Genomic DNA, 21,555 nt, shown 5'->3' with positions numbered 1-21,555 from the left:
AATGAGTGACGTCCAAACTCCGTACATTGACATTAATAAGGGTTTATTTAACATTGACATACAATATAGACTCAGCTGATCAATCCACATCCACTATGAACTTGTAGTATTAAAGGCATAAAGCTATTGTAGACAAGGCGATGACAAAGATAACGAAGACGGCGACGGTCAAAAACTGTATGCTACCCGGTAGGTAGCTCACCTGCCACTAACTGGGTCTTCTTCCCTATATGCATTCTACACCTGACTTTACACACCCACCCCCTAGTGTGCACACAAGTGCATTAAACAAGTAAACAGTCAACACATAATATTGACACAGACATATGGCTCTAACAAATACCATACACACTCACTCACATTGGTTTCCAGGTGATTAGAGTCTGAAAAGCTGTATCACAGCCTACCTTTGGTTTTGAAGTAATACTACAGTTTTATATTCCACCTCTTCTAAAACTTAAAGCAGTAACACTTGGGATCCTAGATTCACCACTGTGATGGAATTCAGCAACAAACTGGACACTGGACACAGAAGACTCAGGAGACTCTGACGGCTTACGTTGAAATAGTTTATGTAGAACTTGGCCAAGGAGAAATAACATAACAGTACACAGGCAGGAGAGTGCAGTGCAATGCCAAGTCAGTTCTGACAGACAAAACCCTTGGCATGGTATTTATTCCCTCTGAAGACGACACTAAAGTTAGATAACCATGTTTGGACAATAGGAACACAACAAGTGGGAAGAAGACCTGTGCTCTAGTTCTGGAGACAGTAAGTCGGCCATAACACACAGATAAAGACAGGAGCAGGGGGAGAGACCTTGACTACTACCCTGACACGATCTCGCCCGTCACAGACGACATAGGAAACAAGTTACTCTAAACATGACATTTAGACTGAAAGAATACAATAGTTAAACATTCTTATATACACATATATAAGACTATGAAAATTCCACGACAACCACTACCGTACAAAGTGAATTAGGTACTGTCTACTCATGCTGTTTTCTTGCGCTGGCACCTCAATTTCAGAGCGCTTCTCACCAGCGTTTACTGTTGAAAATCATCCCGCAGCACTTCAGCTTCCCTCAGTAGTGACCATTAGGTCTGTTTTAAATTCTCTGTATGGTTCATATTTGCTTTCTTTAATGACATTTGGACAAGAAACTGTAAAAACTCATTGATAGAAATCGTGTCAGAGCATCAGCAGCAGCTCTAAACTCGGCAATTGTACCTCGCAAATTCGAGTGTGATAACTTCCTCCTCCATACGGACCTCGGATATTGCTGTCACAAAGTTGATATCAGAAGCCCTGCCTCTTTTTGATTCTGATTGGTCGGTGATCAAGAAGTGACATTGATAAGCGCTGCAGTGTTCCAAGAGTTGAAGTGTTTTCAACTAAGAATGCTGAAACAAATATCAACTGATGCTGAGGACGATGGATCACATTGGGTCTGGATCATGGACTGTATAAATAATGGACATAGTATCTGTGACGTAACTTATCTGTTTCTGAAGCGCTGTTTTGAGGCCAATCGACGGCGGCAGCCATATTGGAAATGTTGAACTCAACCAAACTTCTGTTGAGCTAGTATGACGTAAAGGGGCGGGCCTTTAGCCTCCTCTCCAACAGCTAAAGTGTTCTCACCTGTCGATCAAGTCAACTGTGCCTCTCATAATGGAAAACTTGTAATCTTAATATCTTCAAAATTACTGAGTGCTGTTTTGAAGCTGATTGTCAGCAGCAGCCATATTGGTAATGCGCAATTGAATCAGGTATAGTGTGACATAAAAAGGTGGGGTTTGAGCTTCCGAGCTAACAGCTATGTGTTCCCGTCCAGGAGTCAAGTCAGTCATGTCCTTATTTGGGCAAAAACTTGTAACCTTAATATCTTCTGAACCATCGTGTCAGAAAAAAAAATTCACCCCCCTACAGTGTGTGCCGACAGAGAAATTAGCCATGTAGAGCCTAGCTGTTTTTGAAGCAGGCTGTAAACATGTTTATTTCTGCTGTAAAGATTGTCTTTGTTGAATTTGTGTGTATGTGGTTTCTGGTGTTACTGCAGACAGCCTCAAGCAGATTCTTGATGAACTGCAGTTTATAACACTTTCGCATGGGCTTCATATTTTGAGCCTGCAGGTTGCCGCTTGGGTTAGGTACGCAATTGTCGGATCGTTAGGTTCTTATCAATATCCAGCACTAGTCTTCTCTATCTTTCCGCTACTCATGTTGGTTTTAAAGAATCTCTGGGGCCGCTAACACACTTGTGTCTTTTTAACTGAGAGGGCCAAGAGAATCTGTGGTCACAACCACTACAGCTAACGAGTTTCTCCCCTTTGTGGCGTGCCATGTGAAGTGTCAGACCGGGCTTTTGGGTAAATCTTTTTCTGCAGACAGAGCAGCTGAAGGGTTTCTCTCCCCCGTGCTGTGCCGTATGACGTGACAGATTATATTTTTGATTAAATGTTTGACTGCAGACAGAGCAGCTGAAGAGTTTCTCCCCCCTATGGTGTGCCATGTGATGCCTCAAAGTATATTTATGGTTAAATCTTTTGCTGCAGACGGAGCAGCTGAAGGGTTTCTCCTCCCTGTGCTCTACCATGTGACGTGATAGATTAGACTGATGGTTAAATCCTTTACCGCAGACGGAGCAGCTGAAGGGTTTCTCTCCTCGGTGAATCAACATGTGTGAGCTCAGACTCCCTTTCTGGTAAAAACCTTTACTACACTCAGAACAACTAAATGGTTTCTCTGTGGTGTGAATTCTGACGTGTTTGGTGAGTTCTTGTTTATATTTGAATGTTTTATCACATTCAGAGCAGTTGTGTTGTTTCTTATCAGGCTTTGGTGTGTCGCCTTTAGCGTTTGAACGTGTTGGACCTTTCCTTGTCTCCTTCCAAAAATCACTGTCATCAGTTTCAGAAGTGTCCTCAGTCTTGACCTGTACATGTCTATCTAGAACTGAAGCCCTGCCTGCTTCTGGTCCACTAGAGTCATCTTCATCAGCATCTCTTTTTATCCGTTCAGTTTGTCTCTGATGAAGCTGTGAGGACTGATGTGTCTCTTCCTCATCTTCACTCTTCACAGGGACAGGAGTGAAGGTGAGCTTGATGATGTTAGCCTGACTGACCAAGACTCCCCCCTGTTCCTCTTTGATGTGTGGGGGCTCATCGTCCTTCTGTTCTGCCCCTCTGTGGACCCCTTTGTGAATTCTCATGTGTTGACTTGGATGCTTTTGGTTCTGAGATTCTGAACTACTGAAAAGCATCTCTCTTGTGTGACTGTGTGAGATATCAACAGATGTCAGAGAGTTGGAACCTGACTGATGTTCTCCAGTCTCTCTGCAATGCGTCTCAGTTTCAGGTTGTAGATGTCTCTCTGGATCCGAGTCCCTGGCTTGTCCTGGTCCTCCACAGTCCTCTCCATCTGCCTCTCTTGTCTCCTCACTTTGTTTCTGATTCAGCTCTGAAACCTGACCTCCGACACATTTGTGATTTTTTAACTGTGAGTACCAGGAGAACTGTTCTTCACAGACACTGCAGCTGATGGGTTTCTCTCCTCTGTGATGTGCCATGTGAAGTGTCAGGTCATACTTTTGGGTAAATCTTTTGCTACACTCAGAGCAGCTGAACTGTTTCTCCCCTGAATGAACCAACATGTGTGACATCAAATGCCCTTTGTAGTTACATCTTTTCCCACACACAGAGCAGCTGTACGGTCTCTCTCCGGAGTGAAGATGTTGGGTCAGATCCCATTTCTTCTTGAATGTCTTGCCACATAAAGCGCAGGGATTAGATTCATCACCAATCGTCCTTCTCTTACTCTCATGGTTTTCAGAGTTTGAACCTGACTGATGTTCTGTCGTCCGGTCATCAGTCTCTGGTTGTAAAGGTCTCTCTGGCCCTTCACAGTCCTCTCCTTCAGCTCCTCTCTCCTCCTCCGTTTGATTTTGGAGGAGATCAGAAGCTTGAACTCTACACTTGTGTTTTTTTATCTGGTTAAGCCAGAAGGATCTTTTCCCAAGCTTGTTGCAGCTGAAGGGTTTCTCTCCTGTGTGAATCATCATGTGTCTCAGATTTCGTTTACTTTTAAATGTTTTACCACACTCAGAGCAACGAGGAACCATCTTGTCAGTCTCTTGTCTTTTAGCGAAACCTGAGTGATGATCTGTCTCCTTCCAGTCATCACTGTCTTCAGTCTCGACTCCAGAGGAGTCTTTAGTCTTGACCTCAGTCTCATGTTGTGAATGTCTCTCTGGACCTGTGGTGCTGGCTGGATCTGGTCCTCCACAGTCCTCTCCGTCAGCCCTGGATTCTGCCTCTCCTCTCTCTGCAGGTTGGTATTGATGGAGCTCTGAACCATGAACTCTACCACACTTGTGTCTTTTTAACTGATTATCCCAAGGAAACCGTTTACCACACGTGAGGCATCCGTAGGGTTTCTCTCCTGTGTGGATTCTCATGTGTCTCTTCAGGTTTTGTTTAATTGTGAATGTTTTACCACACTCAGAGCAACTATGTAGTTTCTCATCAGTCTCTGGTCTCTTATCTTTGATGCTGTCCACAGATTTCAAACCTGAATGATGTCCTCTGGTCTCCTTCCAGTCATCACTGTCATCAGTCTCAGGTTCAGAAGAGTCTTTAGTCTCAACCTTGGTTTCTGGCTGTAAATGTTTCACTGGATCTGAGTCCCTTGCTGTTTTTAATCCTCCACAGTCCTCTCCGTCAGCTCCTGTTTCCATATCTTTAGTTTGGCTCTGATGAAGCTGTGAGGACTGAGGTTCCTCTTCATCATCTTCACTCTTCACTTGAATAACATTGAAGGGGAACTTGGTGGTATCAGCCTCCTTCAGTCCTTGTAGCTGCTCTCCCTCCTGACTGCTCCATAAGTCCTCCTGTTCCTCTTTAATGTGAAGGGGCTCAGTGACCTCCTGGTCCAGACTGGAGCTCCTTTCCTGCTGCTCGGGGGGAAGCTCTTCTTTAATCACCAACAGCTGCTGGACGTCTGAAGGAAACACTGAAATACACAAAGAGACATTAAGGTGAGCTGTGACCTGCAAGAGAAAGGTAAACAAAACATAGCAACATGGCGGCGGCTGAAGCAGCACCATTGTGCCACAGAATATCTTAAGTCTGAGGACTCAGGTAGCAGGAGTCATTCCCTGTCTGGTATCCCTCTACATGTGCTGGAGCAAGGACACCATGCTGCTTTCATCCACAAATCAGCTACAACTGGGTCCCTTTACAAGACCAGGCTAAGGATGCCAACCCTACTTTCAAAGACATGATCAGCAACGGTTGTAGGCTGCACCTAACGGCCTGATTCCACCAGATCCGTGTCCGGTCCGTTACTTCACCAGATCTGATTGGTTTCTATTCTAGTCAATGTGTTAACTTCCACTGGATCCGCTCCGTTGTGTTCCGGCTGCGTCTCTGATCTGGCAGGTCGGAACACAACGGATCAGATACGCAAGACTTCTATTCTTGCCGGATGCTAGAGCACGGTGCATCAATCTCAACAGAGCAGATGGAGCGGGACAGGAAGTCAGGTTTCACCAAAACAAAATGAAAACATCTGGTTAATTTTCAGAATAAAACACTCTGTGTTATCACCAGATCGTATTTCACTTAACTACAACAACAAACCGTCATGATGAGCGGAGCCAGGCCTGGAGTCAACAGGTCAGAGGTTTTCAGAGGGCCAGAAAGACAACATGGATGAGGAGAGGAGGAGGAGAATCCTTGATTCAGTGATTCCTGCGGGAAAACCTCGGTCACATGACTCCAGCTGCCCAGCGGTCCTGCTCCTTGCTGTGTTCCGAAAATGCAACCGGTGAGTGTTGATGGACGAGAGAGCACAGGGCCGGAGCGCAGCAGATCAGAGACGGACCGGACATGGATCTGGTGGAAGTCCCGTGTAGGGGTATTAGAGGAGATGTTCTTTACTCTATCTGAGACCCTTTCACTGTCCCTGCAGCTGATGACCTCAGTGTCACCCATCTGCCATCATGACCTTTAGAAACCCAGAGAGGACCAGCTCTCTCCCTACCAGAGGATCACACAGCAGCCTCCTGCTGATGCTCACACATCTGCAACTAAGAGGAAGTCAAAGCATCAGTGAGTCTATGCGCACTCAAGTCTTAAACACCCTCACATGGGCTAGACATTGGTGCATCACAGACATATCCAATTCAAATGCCTTGAGGGGTCAGTAAATATGAAATATGTAGCTAAGAGGAGAGATAGTCTCATTGCAGAACTGAAAAGCTTTTTTTTTTTTTGTAAAGGTGCCATGGCAAACCATTTTAAAAACTATCACTTGTTAATACTTCCAAGTCAAAATTTCAGATAATCTGAAGGAACATTTTTGGAACCAATCTCCCAATACCCTGATTCAGCTGCAGTCCCATTGTTACCAGCCGTGCCTTTAATTTCTAGTATCCAAAATGAAAGATATCCATATTGTTTTTACACTTAAAGTTTAATGACAGTTTTCAGTTGTGCACACTCCATGTTCATTTTGACAACTACTGTAGAATTAGGTGTTGTGCCCACTGCCGCCGTTTTTTGTGCACGCAGCGTAGATTTTCTATTCAAACCCCATGTGATTCAGCGTCCTCAGCGCAAAAACGTCCTCAACGTCAGCTGATATTTGTCTCAGCGCTCTCAGCTGAAAACAGTTCATCTTTTGGAACACCGCCGCGCTCATCAATGTCACTTCTTGATCACCAATCAATCAGAATCAAGAAGGTGCGGGGCTTCTGAAATCCTCTTTGTCAACAACAATGGCGGACGGAGGAGAAAGTTATCACACCTGTTTTCTCAAGGTTCAATTTCCAAGTTTAGAGCTGCTGCTAATGCTCTGACATGACTTCTATTAAAGGGATATTTCAGTTTTTTTTAAGTGTGGTCGTATGAGTTACAGAACACTATTGCTCCTGTTAGCCACAATGTGTGCCGATGAGCTCTTCCCCTTTAATGAGAATATTCCCAGAGGACCGGCAGGTAAGCTAGGCTATTTTCTCTGCAGACGGGGTCGCCTATTTCATGTAATTTCGCCAAAGTTAAGAAAATACAGTCCAGGCACTCATCACGGTGCAAATGCATGCACCAGTAAAAAAAATTGGAGCTATTCAGTTTGCCGTCAGAAACCCTCTTTGTTTTGGCACTACTTTTGGACGGACCTCGCAGACCGGTGTTCTTCCGCTGCATGAGCACGGATACACGCCGATCACCTGTTTTGATCAACAAGCACGTAGCAGTTTTAGCCGACACTTTAAGGAACAAAAACTACAAACTGCAGAAATGAGTGATTCTGACAGCGACGATGACATGCCGTTTACTGTGGACACAAGAGGATACCTCTATGAACCAGAGTTTACAGAGGAAGAACTCCAGATGCAGACCCAACGTACCAACGAAGAAGAGAGGGGAGAAAGTTCTGTGCTAACGAGTGAGCAGGAGAGATCCCACGTTACCTGGTGGTGCCGGTGTGTAAACTGTGAGCTCATGCCAACAAACACAGAGAGCTTCTGCTGTCAGGAGAGGGACTTAGTGACAACAATACTTCAGGACCTTTCTGAATCAGAGGATACCAGCGGCTCACATACGGCTCCAGTCTGCATCACTCGTCATCCAGAGTTCTCTGACTTATAGGAGGTTTGCTTGTTTGAACAGCTGGGATAAAAACAGGTACGTCCCATCTTTTAAATTTGCAGAAAAGTGAGTTTAATTCACTCTAAAGACCGATACTGCTACTTGATCCTGCTACGTGTTTGTTGATCCAAACAGCTGATCGGGGTGTATCCATGCTCATGCAGCGGAAGAACACTGGTCTGCGAGGTGCATCCAAAAATAGTGCAAAAAGTAAGGGGGTTTCTGACGGCAGACTGAATAGCTCCAATTTTTTTTTACTGGTGCATGCATTTGCACCGTGATGAGTGCCTGGACTGTATTTTCTTAACTTTGGCGAAATTACATGAAACAGGCGACCCCGTCCACAGAGAAAATAGCCTAGCTTACCTGTTGGTCCTCTGGGAATATTCTCATTAAAAGGGGAGGAGCTCACCGGCACGCATTGTGGCCAACAGGAGCACTAATGTGCTGTAACTCATACGACCCCACTTCAAAAAAACTGAAATATCCCTTTAATAGTTTTTACAGTTTCTTGATGAAGTGTGAAAGCAAGTATGAAGCATACAGAGCATTTTAAAACAGACCAAATGGTCACTACTGAGGGGCGCGGAAGTGCCGCAGAACAACTTCTGTAACCTGGCAAGAGTAAACGCTGGTGAGAAGCACTCTGAAATTGAGGAAGTGATCGTTCCCTGTGCAAAAAACGGTGACAGTGGACACGGCACCTTAGTCTTTAAAACAAAAAACCTGTCAGTTTTAGTCACATTTTAGTCTTTGATGATATCAGTACACATTCTCTTTTAAACTCACTCGTGTAGTTGATCAAATATTGGTATCAGGGTTGTACCAAATGTTTAAATCTGGAACATTTCACTATTTCAACACTTTTGTTTGTGTAATATCTTAAGTTTAATAATTCATCCTAGACTCTACCACCAATGTAAAACTGTCCCTGCTGATCTTCTCGAGTAAGGAAAGTGCACACAGATAAAAGTGGTGACATAGAAGAATGGTCTTTACTCCAAGTCTATGGGGTGCTGTTGTTAAAGTTGGGCACACTGAAAATAACAGCAAAAATTCTCCACATTTAGCTCTAAAACTTCATAGAAATGCAAGTCACTTTTTTTTTTAAATCACATTTATAGCAATATTTTTGATCTTCTTCACATTTAATTTCTTGTGGAAAATATACTTAAGATAAAATCACTGTTAACTCAAATGCAAAATATGAATCTAAATGTTAAATCTAAATGATATATGTAAATGTAACTGTATATCAAAATAAATGGTAAATGGTAAATCTAAATGACATCTGTAATGCTTTATGAAGCTTTTATTATGGTAATAGTGGCGCCACATACAAGTTTACACTGCCGCCTAGTGGAAGTAACAAAATAAAGCTTTATAATGCAAAACAGAAATTCCCAACCATAGTCTGTCAGTACTGACTCCTACGGGTTACTAGCCGGACTGCCTGCTGTTAAATGTTGGATAGGCAGCTTTGAAGGCCACAGAGGGGTTTCACAACACTCAGAGACAACACTGACCCAGTCTATGGTACCGACTAGCTAGGTTGCTATGGCTAAGTCTGTATTGCTGTATGAAGCTTTTATTTTGGTACTTCAGCTTAAGCAGTGTGAATTTGGATGCAAGGTAAATATTGAGGAACATTTAGCAACATTAAGATTTACATTTCACATTTAGAATTATATTTGACATTTAGAATTTAGATTTAGATTTAACATTTGGATTTAATATTTATATTCAACATTTATATTTAACATTCATATTTAGATTTAGATTTAACATTCAAATTTAATATTTAGATTCAGTATTTAGATTTAACATCCATATTTAGATTGAACATTTAGATGTAATATTTATATTCAACATTTAGATTTAACATTCATATTTAGATTTAGATTTAACATTCAGATTTAATATTTAGATTCAGTATTTAGATTTAACATCCATATTTAGATTTAACATTTTGATGTAATAGTCATATTCAACATTTAGATTTAACATTCATATTTAGATTTAAAATTTAAAATTTAGATTTAACAATCCACATTTATAACATTTAATTTTATATTTAATATTTATTTATAACATTATATTTAACATTTAAATTAATATTTAGCATATATTTTAGCATTCAGATTTAGCAGTGATTGGAACTTAAACATATTTGTCACAAATTTAAAGGTGAAGAAGATCATTCAAATATTGCTCCTAATGCAATTATAAAAAGTGACTTTTAAAAATCCACATTAAGTTTTTAAGACATTAAGAGCTGAATGTGGAGAATTGTTGCTGTTATTTTCAGTGTGCATAACTTTACCATAGACTGTAAATAAAAACTTTACCAACTGTCCTGGTTGTAGAAAGACTATTCCTGAGAGGCTGAGAAGAAAAGAAGGGAAGAGGGTGAACACTCTGTGAGAGGTTGTTGACTGGTGGACACTGAGACACTGCAGATATCCACAAATAATGTGGAGCTCCATCAGACACAGGAATCACAACCATAGCACACAGCCACTAAGGAGTCTGAGTGGTCTGAGTCCATGAAACTAAATGAGGCTCTTAGCAGGAGCTAGCTGAGGCTAACATGCTGGCTAGGCTCCCTGAAACATGTTTCCAGCAGAGAAAAGAAAACCCACCTGCTCTCTGCATCTTTATCTCAGGGGTGAACATCACACTCTGTAGTTTCCTCTGTCGGTGGAGCTCCTCTTCATATCCAGATGATGTCTCTGCAGCGAGCAGCCTCCGTCTGAATACATCTGTAAGATCCTGAAACCCGGACATCTGACACACACTGAGAGTACAAGACACACTGACCACGAAACTTATTTACATGATGACTCTTTTCCTGTATAACGATGGCACATCCACACAGGCGAACTGTGGCCAGCCCAGCGCGCCTTCGTAACCCGGAAGCAAAAGGCGCTACGTCATGGACACTCATCCGGATATCAAAATAAAAGTAAATCAATTCTTCTTCTTCTTCTTCTTCTTCTTCTTCTTCTTCTTCTTCTTCTTCTTCTTCTTCTTCTTCTTCTTCTTCTTCTTCTTCTTCTTCTTCTTCTTCTTCTTCTTCTTCTTCTTCTTCTTCTTCTTCTTCTTCTTCTTCATTACCATATAATAACCATTTCATCTTACTTTATTTATTTATTATCTAGTTCCAATTTTAGTCACTTTTTTAAGTTTAGCACCTTAGTTTCTTATACTGGTTTAATCTTTTAGTGTTTTATTTTCTTATTTTTTTGCCATAGTGTTTTTATTGAATTTTATAACCATAAAAATACAGCTTTATCTTTGTTTATTTTTCATTTTCAAGCTGCATGGCTGTATCTCAAGGTTTAACCAAGCGGCAACCTCAGGTCTCAAATGATGAAGCCCATGCGGAAGTGTTATAAATTGCAATTCATCGAGAATCCGCTTGAGGCTGGCTGCAGAAACACCGGAAACCACATAGACATGAATGGGAAAAAGACGATCTTTGCAGCATTAATAAACATGTTTACAGCCTGGTTCCAAAAACGGCTTGGCCCTTCAAAGCTAATCTCTCTATCAGCACACACTGTACGGGGGGTGAATTTTTTTCTGAAGTGACGGTTCAGAAGATATTAAGATTCCGAGTTTTTGCCCGGGAACACATAGCTGTTGGCTAGGAGGCTCACACTATGTCACACTCTGCCTGGTTCAGTTCCGCACTTCCAATATGGCTGCCGCCGTCGATTGGCTTCAAAACAGCTCTCAGGAACAGATGGGTGACGTCACGGATACTACGTCCATATTTTATAAAGTCTATGGGTTTAACCATAGACTGATTCAAATTAAGCTTATATCTTTAATATAACAGTAACATCATTTAATGTTTCCTCTGCACTGTTTTATACATTTATATAAATATAGTTCTAAGTTATTTGCAAATCATCAACTTTTTTTATCAACATTTTACAAAACGTCCCAACTCTTTTGGAATTGGGTTATAGATACACAGACCCAGAACAAAAGGCTGCAACACATGACCATTTCACACAGCAGGCCCGCTGTCTGCTCACATGCAAACCTTAGGAGTCTGCATCTTTCTTTATGAAGATGTTAAACAGGTCTACATGAAGACACTACTGTTTAACAATAAACTCATCTTAACTAATGTTCTGAAAATGTTCCTGGGATCTGTCTCCAGAACCAGCGAGTTGGGACCAGCTATGATGTCTAACTAAAAAGGTATATTTACAAACATTTACAGTTATTACCGGTCTCTTACTGATCTTCCAGCTGTGTAAGATGCTTGATTCTGATTGGTCAAAACCCCTTGACGATGATTATTAATTTTCTGTAATATAACATGAGCAACACCAGAGACAAACTGATCACACGTCATGTCAAATCAATCCACAGAAAAGAGTTCAGACACATTTAGCTTCTGCTTGTTGACACCATAGACCGTAAGGTGAGGTGAAACCGTTAGCTTCCGTTAGCATCAAAACAATGTGGCCAAAACGTTAGTTTAGGTTCTCTGTAAAGAAACACAGATCTGAGATCCTGCTGCAGAGCTACCACAGTCAGATCAGGTCTGGGTTGTTTAGAACAGGGCTTCCCAAAGTGAGGGTCGGGACCCCCTGGAGGGTCGCGAGACACAAATGGGGGGTCGTGAGAGGTCTTCCAGAATGTTTTTTGGTTTTTTTAAATGTATCTAAAAATATTTATTATTTATTTTTGTTAATTTACCTTGTTTTCTCATGTTTATCTTCCTTTTTGTTTGAACTGCTAATTATCATTATTTCTTTATTCATTAGTATTATTATTTTTGTATTAATTTATTTATTTTGTCTTCGCTTTGTTGGTTTTGTGTTACTTATATATACTTTGTTAACTTGTGGTGAACAAAGAAATCCCCCCCAAAAAATGCAATAAAAATAGTTGACACAAGTGATCTAAAAATAGTAAATATTACCCGTTATAGTAAAAAATATGGACAAAAATAGTAGCTAAACTTGAAATAAAACCTTGAAAATAGAGAATGTAATGAGTTTTCTGCCTTTCTTTTCTCCAGATGACTCCTAAGTTTAGGGTTAGTGAACGGTGCATTATCAAAAGCATCAGCAGCAATAGGTTTATTCATAACGGCATAGGAAACACAGACACATGCTCATATAGGTAGGCTAATTTTCTGAAGACCAGCTAAATGAAGCCACATTAAATCACTTCGAGGGACAGTGGGGGTCGCAAGTCTTTGGCACCTATATTTTGGGGGTCACAGGCTGAAAAGTTTGGGAACCCCTGGTTTAAAATGAATCGTCTAATGAGCATCCTTCAGTTCACAGACAATGTGAAAGAAACACATCTCACACTCAGAGCAGCCGACTAGTTTCCCACCAGCATCACATCACTCACAAGAGTTTCAAAATCCCTCAGTTTGGTCTGGACTGAAGGTCTCTGGTCTCCTTTAATAATCATCACTGTCTTCAGTCTCAGTTTCAGTCTTTACCTCAGGTTGTAAATGTCCCTCTTGATCTACATTCCTGTTTGACTCTGGTCTCTCACCCTCCTCTATGATGTATCTCATCTCTTTATCTCGTGTCTCTCTTGAGGAGTGACCAGCAACACGTTTGTGTGTTTTTTTCTGAAAATGTAAAGAAAACTGTTGCTTGCAAACCGAGCAGCTGCAGGGTTTCTCAGGTCTGTGATTTGCTACGTGAAGTTGAAATCTTTTCCCACACTGAGAGCAGCTGAAGGGTTTCTCTCCTGCTTGAGACAACGTGTGTTTGTCCAAACTTGATTTATGGTTGAATCTTTTACAGCAGACAGAGTATTCAAAGTGTTCCTCTCCCGTGTGAACCAACATGCGTGTGTCATACGATCGTTTGCTGTATGCAGAGCAGTGTAAGGGTTTCTCTTCTGCTGAGTGAGTTGTCATGTTTTTCATCAGAGAGAGTTTTTTACCACATTCAGCACAGCTCCGTAATTTCTCATCGATCTCAGCTCTTGTCTCTTTAATGTGTCCAACAAACTTTAATCCTGACTTCTGTACTCTGGTGTTCTTCCAATCATGAGCTCTGTCTTCAGTCTCAGCTTCAGAAGAGTCTTCATTCTTGACCTCAGTCTCTGGTTGTACATGTCTCTCTGGATCTGAGTTCCTGGCTGGTTCTGGTTCTTCACAGTCCTCTGTGTCGTCAGTGTGGTTTTCATGACGCTCTGAATTCTGCCAGTTAACACACTCGTGTTCTGTCAGCTGATCTGACCAAGAGAACCTTTGGTCACACGTGCTACAGCTGTAGGGTTTCTCCTCTCTGTGATAATCAACATGACGTGACAGACTCCTTTTTTGGCTGAATCTTTTCCCACAGTCAGAGCAGCTGAAGGGTTTCTCTCCTGTGTGAGCTAAAGTGTGTGCAGTCAAATGCCATTTTTGATTAAATGTTTTACTGCACTGAGAGCAGCTGAAGAGTTTCTCTCCTGTGTGAACCAGTGTGTGTCTGGTCAGGTTACATTTATGTTTGTATCGTTTGCTGCAGACGGAGCAGCTGAAGGGTTTCTCGTTGTTGTGGATTCTCATGTGTCTGGTCAGATGCTCTTTTCGGTTGAAACTTTTGCTGCACTCAGAGCAGCTGAAGGGTTTCTCTCCCGAGTGAGCCAACATGTGTTTAGTCAGAATTTCCTTTCGGTTATATCTTTTACTGCAAACAGAGCAGCTGAATAGTTTCTCTCCTGTGTGAGTTCTCATGTGTTGGATCACATGCCACTTTCTCTTAAATGTTTTCCCACACTCAGAGCAGCTGAATGACTTCCCACCAGTCTTATGTCTCTTATCTTTAGTGTTTAAACATGACTTTGGCTCTCTTGTCTCCAAACAATCATCATCATTGTCATCAGTCTTCAGTTCAGAAGAGTCTCCAGTCTCTGGCTCTAAATGTCTTTCTGGATTTGAGTCCCTGGCTGGTTCTGGCTCTCCACAGTCCTCTCCATCAGCTCCTGTTTCCATCTGTTCACTTTGTCTGTCATGAAGCTGTGAGGTCTGAAGTTCCTCTTCATCATCTTCACTCTTCACTTGGGTAATAGTGAAGGGAAACTTGGTGGTATCAGCGTCCTCAAGTCCTTCAAGCTGCTCTCCCTCCTGACTGCTCCACAGGTCCTCCTGTTCCTCTTTAATGTGAAGGGGCTCAGTGACCTCCTGGTCCAGACTGGAGCTCCTTTCCTGCTGCTCAGGGGGAAGCTCTTCTTTAATCAAAGACAGCTGCTGGACGTCTGAGGGACACACTGAAATATACAAAGACACATCATGGTGAGCTGTGGCTTGATGTTAAAACCAAATCTTAAGATATTGACACTTGATATCATCATTTGAAGTTGCCCTCTAAAAGCTCAAGTTTGACCGTTAAAAGCTGGGTCAGTAAACACAAGAATGCTGAAGCAACATCCCGGCGGGCTTTAATTGTCAGTGAAGTCTTTAGAAACAGACTAGTAAATGGCTAAATTCCACCAGATCCGGTGCCGGTCCATCTCCGATCCGTCACGGCCCCGGATCTGATAGGTTTCTATTCTAGTCAATGTGTTAACTTCCACTGGATCCGCTCCGTTGTAAAAGTTAAAGTTGGCAAAAAACAGTCCACAAGTCTCACTATAATCTATTATCATCATTATCATATTATTATCTACGACCCAACAACAAGACAGGATAAGATCCAGTCCCATGTTACAGACAGGACTCAGTCTGATGTCATCTTAATCCACCATGAGCAGAGCACTTTGCAGCATTTAGCAAGTTACAGTGGCAAGGACAAACTTCCTTTAACAGGCAGAAACCTCCAGCAGGACCAGACTCATGTTAGACACACATCTGCAGAGACTGATTGATCTCAAAACTGTCCAAGGGAATACCCGACAAGACGACTATGATGAGGATAACGTGCACAACAAAATGGCTTCCTGAGTGTTCATTAATTCTTCCCCAGCACCTTGAAGCTCTGTGCTGATTAGCTGTCAGTTTACAGACATCCCAACGCCTCCCTGGAGACAGGCTACCAGCCAGCCGGCTTTAAGGAATCTTCATGTTCCCAGAAGACCGGGAGCAGCAGGACTTAATGTGAGGTGTTCACACCTCGGCTTGGGTACTGAAAACCAGTTCCGTTTTGGAACTGGTTCCAAATTTATGAGATTCATGGATTCAATAAGGAACATGCTTTATGGTTCCTAACAGCGACATAAATCCTGCTGGATTAAACCTCAGTAAGAATTTTGCAGTCCACAGGAAGTTTTTCTCATCTATCAGGACCTGCTGTGTCGGCGTTACAATACGTCACGTGTGACGCAGTATGTCAACAAAGTCACGAGTAGAGGATCATGGTGGACCTAAGCGGCAGCCTCTAGTCCAAAAACATAAGTCCAATGCAGAAGTGCTAAAAACGGATAAACCACATACACACCAATTCAAGAAGATCTTTACAGCAGACATAAACATGTTTACAGCCTGGTACGAAAGACAAGTGTAGTCTGGATAGCTCATTTCTCGATCGCCACACACTGAACGGGGGGGAATTTTTTCATAATGCCGTAATTTCAAAGATATAAAGATTACGAGTCTTCCAATGAGAGGCACAGCTGACTTGATTGACAGGTGGAAACACTGTATCTGTTGGCGAGGAGGCTCAAAGCCCGCCTCTTTACAACACACTGGCTCGACAGCAGCAATATGGCTCCCACCGATGATCGGTCGGTACGTCCATTATTTATACAGTCTGAGTGGACCCAAACAAACAATCCAAAACTTGGCTAAGCTTCACTTTAAATGATCCGGACACAGCACAGAGAGGAAGCAGGCCTGTTATGACACTTACTTTAACACAGCGTTGATTTGAGGGAAGCTCTGTCTTTGATGTACTGCAGTATCTTGTTCATAAAAACGCCCCAGGAACAGCTGTAGTAACGTCCCGTCACATTCCCATCTATATAGACTAAACAAAGCTTGACTACAAATATTTTATTTAGATTTTTGTAAAATATGAGTTCCCAGAGCTCCCCTCCACCCCCTGTTCCTCCTGTCGCACAGAAACTCTGTTCACTTTAGAGATGAAGGGCGAGATGAACAAGGACAAGAGGAGGAAAGTTGCCATGCAGTGGAAGAGTGGTGACAGGATTACACCTCTTTGCAACCATTTAGTTAGTGCTGCGCAATATCGAAATATTTCATCAGTCGATAATTATTAGGAAAAATATCAAATCATGATTTCATTTAAAGGTGACATATCATGCAAAATTGACTTTTTAATGGTTCTCTACCTGAAATATGTGTCCCTGGCATGTCTACAAACCCCCCGAGAATGAAAAAAATCCATTCTGCCCCTGTTCTGATTTCACCACCTTTCTGTAAATGTGTGTGAAACGAGACGTTTCAGACTTCAGTGTTTTTGTTACGTAACAACAATATCCGGCCTGTCACGGAGTCAGAGCTCGGAGCTTGTTCAGCCCATAGACTGTATAAAATAATACTGAATCCCTCCCCCGCTTTTCATTACCTGCACAAATGTGTGCTAACAAGGAGCTTAGGAGGGAGGCATGCTAGTTGTAGGCTGTCTTACTAAACACAAAGGTCGGTTTTACTCCCCACGTCTGCAGATTTGAAGATCTAGTGGATGATTTTTATTTATCATGGATAAGTGCTAGCGCTAGTTAGCATAGCCACATAGCTACATGTTCGTAGCTGTGTACCAAGACACACGTCTACATACTGATAAATAAAACAACAAGAAACACTAAATCTGTGACCAGTCGTTCAGAAAGGTCCTGCTACAGGCGCCTCTCCGTCTGGATCAGATTCAGAGGGTTGAAGTAACGTGATCTCTGAGCAGCCGTGTATATTCAGCCAACATGTAAACATTAGATCAACGTGCTGGAGAGCCGAGGCACATCCACTTCCTGAGGGGGCGTGGTCAGAGAGAAAACAGAGTGTTCTGAGGAGGACTGAAGAAGAGGGTTTTCCAGGCATGCCAAAATCTGATTTCAAAGTGTTTTTATGAGCATAAACTTTAAAGACATGTTTTGGGGACCTCTTAGACCAATATATATTGAAAAAAGCGTGATATGTCACCTTTAAATTTAAAGTCAGATTTTTGCTCCTGAGTGAAAGTTGAAGAAAAGAGTTTGTTAGTTTGTATCTTGATTTAGTTTACTGATAAACTTCTTGAACTCATCATTTCTGACGGTGCTAACAGGAAGCAGGTCTTTAATGTAAGATGAGATTTTTATGAAGTTTTAGTTTGTAGATTCTTATTTTTCTCAGGTTGAGGTAATTTCCAAAATTTGATGTACATCAAAGATATATCAAATGGTATGCTGTGTATCAGTTTATAGAGTATTGCTTTGAGTTTGCTCTCCCCTTTAAAGGTCACTAAGGGTTGCAGGGAGAGTGATGTTGTTTCCCACAGTGCAGTGAATGCATCACAGTTATTCAGTGTTCAGTTGTCCTACAGTCATTGTGGACATTAAACCTGTTCACAGCAGAAGTTGTCTCTGTGCTCTTCCTTTACCCACATCCTGAAAGTATATTTAATGAAGTGTATTAAGTTAATAGTTAACACAGAGTCAACACAGTGTCAGACTAACAACTCTACTTTGAGCTAGTAGGTTTTGAGTTTTCTTCATTGTCGCTGCCGCTCGTCTCAGTTGTGTTTACATTCCGCTCCGAAGGTCTTTAAGCCCCGCCTACCTCTCACCCTGCGAGATGATTGGCTGTTCAATGCTGTCTTCTTCTGTCAAATGTTGGGTGGCAACTAGCGTTTAAGGCACATTATTAGCCGGCTTTTTTACTGATCTTCCGGTTGCGTAAGAAGCCTCATTCTGATTGGTCAAAACCACTTGACAACCCCTTGACAGCGGTTATCAACATTCACTAACATGAGCAACGCCAAAGGCAAACCGATCACACGTCATGTCAAATCAATCCATGGAAAAGAGTTCAGACACTTTTAGCTTCTGCTTGTTGACACCATAGACCGTAAGGTGAGGTGAAAACGTTAGCTTCAGTTAGCATGCTAAATCAGCAGGCTACGGACATTTTCATCTTGGATCCTGTCCATCAATATGATGAAGGAGTGGAGCAGGTGAGAGAAACTTTACGTTAGAGATCTCTACAAAGAAAGTTAAACCATGAGCGGTGGTGATGATAGCAGCAGGGTTCAAAGTTGTGACATTAGTTTCTTTTTAAAGGTGTGTGAACCACAGAGCTCAGAGAAGAAGGAGAGCTGAATGAGGACAGTTTCATGTTCAATCCACCACAACAGGCAGAGAAGAATCCATCACCATGGAACGATCACTGACGAGGAATCACTGGGACTATTTTTAAAAACTGTAAACATAAATAATTTAAATCAATAAAACAATATTTTAATCAATGATTTTAACAACGTGTTTGTTTTTTAAGTTAGTAGCTGAGTAATAAGCAGGATAATGTATGGTTAGCAGGTTGTTGCAGGAAAAACAACCCCTTCAGGATGGTCAAGACCCCTCCGCTTCACATTGGGGTCTTGTCTCACCCTGTCGGGATTCTTTTTCCAGCACTTAGGTACGCAAAATGCATTATGTATGATGATATTAGTTCATATTCTAATATTTTTCTTTCATTTACTTCAGAAAGAGAAATGTTTAATGAAGGAAAAAAGAAAATTCCATGCCACAGTTGATGGTTCACTTTGAGAGCCTAAATGTCCGAAGAATAAAGGCAGACAGACTTTTATTCTTGTGGTATTCAATATTCTTTTACTCTCAAAATATAATGGAATCAGAATCAGGAATCAATAAGAACCTGAATCTCTAAGCTGAACCAGAAACGGAATCGGAATCGATAACATTTAAACTATCTATAGAAATCGTGTCAGAGCTTCAGCAGCAGCTCTAAATTTTACATCGAAAAAAACGAGAGATAGCTCTTCTCCTCCACCGCCATTGTTGCTGACAAAGTTGATATCAGAAGTTCCGCCCCTTCTTGATCCTGATTGGTCAGTGATCAAGAAGTGACATTGACATTTCCATGTGTGGTTACTGAAACCACAGCATCACTGACTGAAGGTCCAGCACCCTGATGTCTTTGGTGACGACACCTTTAGATCGCCTTGTGCTCATGTGGATCCAGTGGAAGTTAACACATTGACTAGAATAGAAACCTATCAGATCTGGTGCTGTGACGGATCGGAGACGGACCGGACACAGATCTGGTGGAATTTGGCCATTTACCAGTCTGTTTCTAAAGACTTTACCGACATCCTCATGTCACACCTGTAAACACACGCACACACACACACACACACCAAACACACACACACACACACACACACACACACACACACACACACACACACACACACCTGGATCCTTTGCCCTTTGCAGTTTGACTCCGAGCTAAGACGTCTAGAGTCAACACAACATGGCCCTTCACTGCATCCTCCAGCATGTGGACCCTTCGGGAGCATTTACCAAGAATCTGGTGATTTGATTTCAGAGTCCAGCACTCCTCCAGTTGAACATGTCCAAACCCACCCAAGAAACAGTTTCCCCCGAGGCTGTGGATCCCCCTGCCTGAATATCAACATCTGCATCTCTAGTTTTAGCAGACACGTTATAATCATCACAGCACAGCCACTAAAGACTCTTTACGTCCTCTAAACTACATGGTTTACTGAGCAGGAGCTAGCTGCGGCTAACTCACTCTTTACGTCCTCTAAACATCAGTTTGAGTCTCATCTCTCTGAAACATTAAACCAACCTGCTCTCTGCAGCTTTATCTCAGGTGTTAACATCACATCCAGTAGTTTTCTCTGTCGGTGGAGCTCCTCTTCGGATCCAGATGAAGTCTCTGTCAGGTCTCTGTTCCCCGCAGCGAGCAGCCTCCGTCTGAATGAATCTGTAAGATCCTGAAACCCGGACATCTTCCACACATCAAGAGTCAAAGGAGGAGAGAAAATAAACACTGATGTTTTTTTCTACGATCACTCCCCTCCTCTGAAAAAAAACACATGCTAATGGTGCTCTGCAGGAGAGAGCCCTGCAGACCCGGAAACATACACACGACCTCACAGACACGCCTCCTCCTCCTCCTCCTCCTCCTCCTCCTGCTGCTGCTTCTTCTTCTTCGGATGGATGTGCCGAGAAAAGGCCTGCCCGCCGAGAATTGCATGCACCCCGCTAACTCAGACACTAACTTTGTGGGTGGATGCATATTTCGGCAGACAAATCAGTATTGCCGAAATATTCATCCACCCACAAAGTTAGTGTCTGATCTTTTGTGCCAGCTTATATTTTGGACTGTGTGGATTCATTATTTACAAAAATATGACCTGTCATTGTCTCTGAAGCTGAATAACAGGTGGATGCATATTTCAGCAGACAGAAAATATCTGTTGTTGAAAAATGCATCCACCCATAAAGTTATTATTCTGACTCTTCAGAGTCCTAAACTAATGCAGCTCATATTTTGTGGACTGTCCATATGCAACATTGACATATAAGTGACTTGTAATAGTCTATGAAGCTGAATAACAGGTGGATGCATAATTCAGCAGATGTAGCTGATTTAAAAGAGGTCATCATTACAAGTCTGCTGAATTTCTACACTCCAACTGTTTAATGAAACCCTGCGATTTGAGTTGCTTGTTTACCTGTCGGTGTTGATATATGCTTAATGATTATCACAGAACACTCCAGTAACACAGTAAAATTAAATCGATCATCATGGTTTTGCGTTTTCTGCATTGAAAAGGATATCACATTTCAGTCAAACGTTTAGGCTGATAAAACTATTCTAAAAGGTCTATTCAACATAAAGACACAAGAAGATATAAACTTTACTTCCGGGTCATTACTCATCACTGTTTAGCCCCACAAATAAGAATTTTATCAGTTTTAAACTGTACATTG

At 42.0% G+C, this 21,555-nt stretch overlaps 1 protein-coding gene across 1 annotated transcript; it reads right to left on the bottom strand.

Annotated features, from left to right (window-relative positions):
- Nucleotides 1-1,678: 1,678 nt before the first annotated feature.
- On the bottom strand, nucleotides 1,679-20,718 carry LOC117824630. Its single transcript, XM_034700163.1, has 5 exons — nucleotides 20,405-20,718; nucleotides 13,099-14,907; nucleotides 12,208-12,269; nucleotides 10,302-10,488; nucleotides 1,679-5,020 (listed from the first exon to the last, which is right to left on the bottom strand). Exons 1-5 carry the CDS (start codon nucleotides 20,565-20,567, stop codon nucleotides 2,229-2,231), a joined length of 5,013 nt encoding a protein of 1,670 aa, XP_034556054.1. The 5' UTR covers nucleotides 20,568-20,718; the 3' UTR covers nucleotides 1,679-2,228.
- Between the last annotated feature and the right edge of the window lie 837 nt (nucleotides 20,719-21,555).

The sequence above is a fragment of the Notolabrus celidotus genome, chromosome 13 (genome assembly GCF_009762535.1).
Source record: "Notolabrus celidotus isolate fNotCel1 chromosome 13, fNotCel1.pri, whole genome shotgun sequence".
NCBI lineage: Eukaryota > Metazoa > Chordata > Actinopteri > Labriformes > Labridae > Notolabrus > Notolabrus celidotus.
The sequence above is the reverse complement of the archived record's forward strand: the minus strand, read 5'-3'. Positions and strand labels throughout refer to the sequence as shown.

Coding starts and splice junctions, on each gene's coding strand:
- LOC117824630 (XM_034700163.1), bottom strand. CDS start 20,567: ATGTCCGGGTTTCAGGATCTTACAGATTCATTCAGACGGAGGCTGCTC. Junction 12,270..13,098: donor TGAAGACAGTGATGATTATT/AAAGGAGACCAG, acceptor GCGACCCTCCAG/GGGGTCCCGACCCTCACTTT. Junction 10,489..12,207: donor CCAGACCTGATCTGACTGTG/GTAGCTCTGCAG, acceptor ATCATGTAAATA/AGTTTCGTGGTCAGTGTGTC.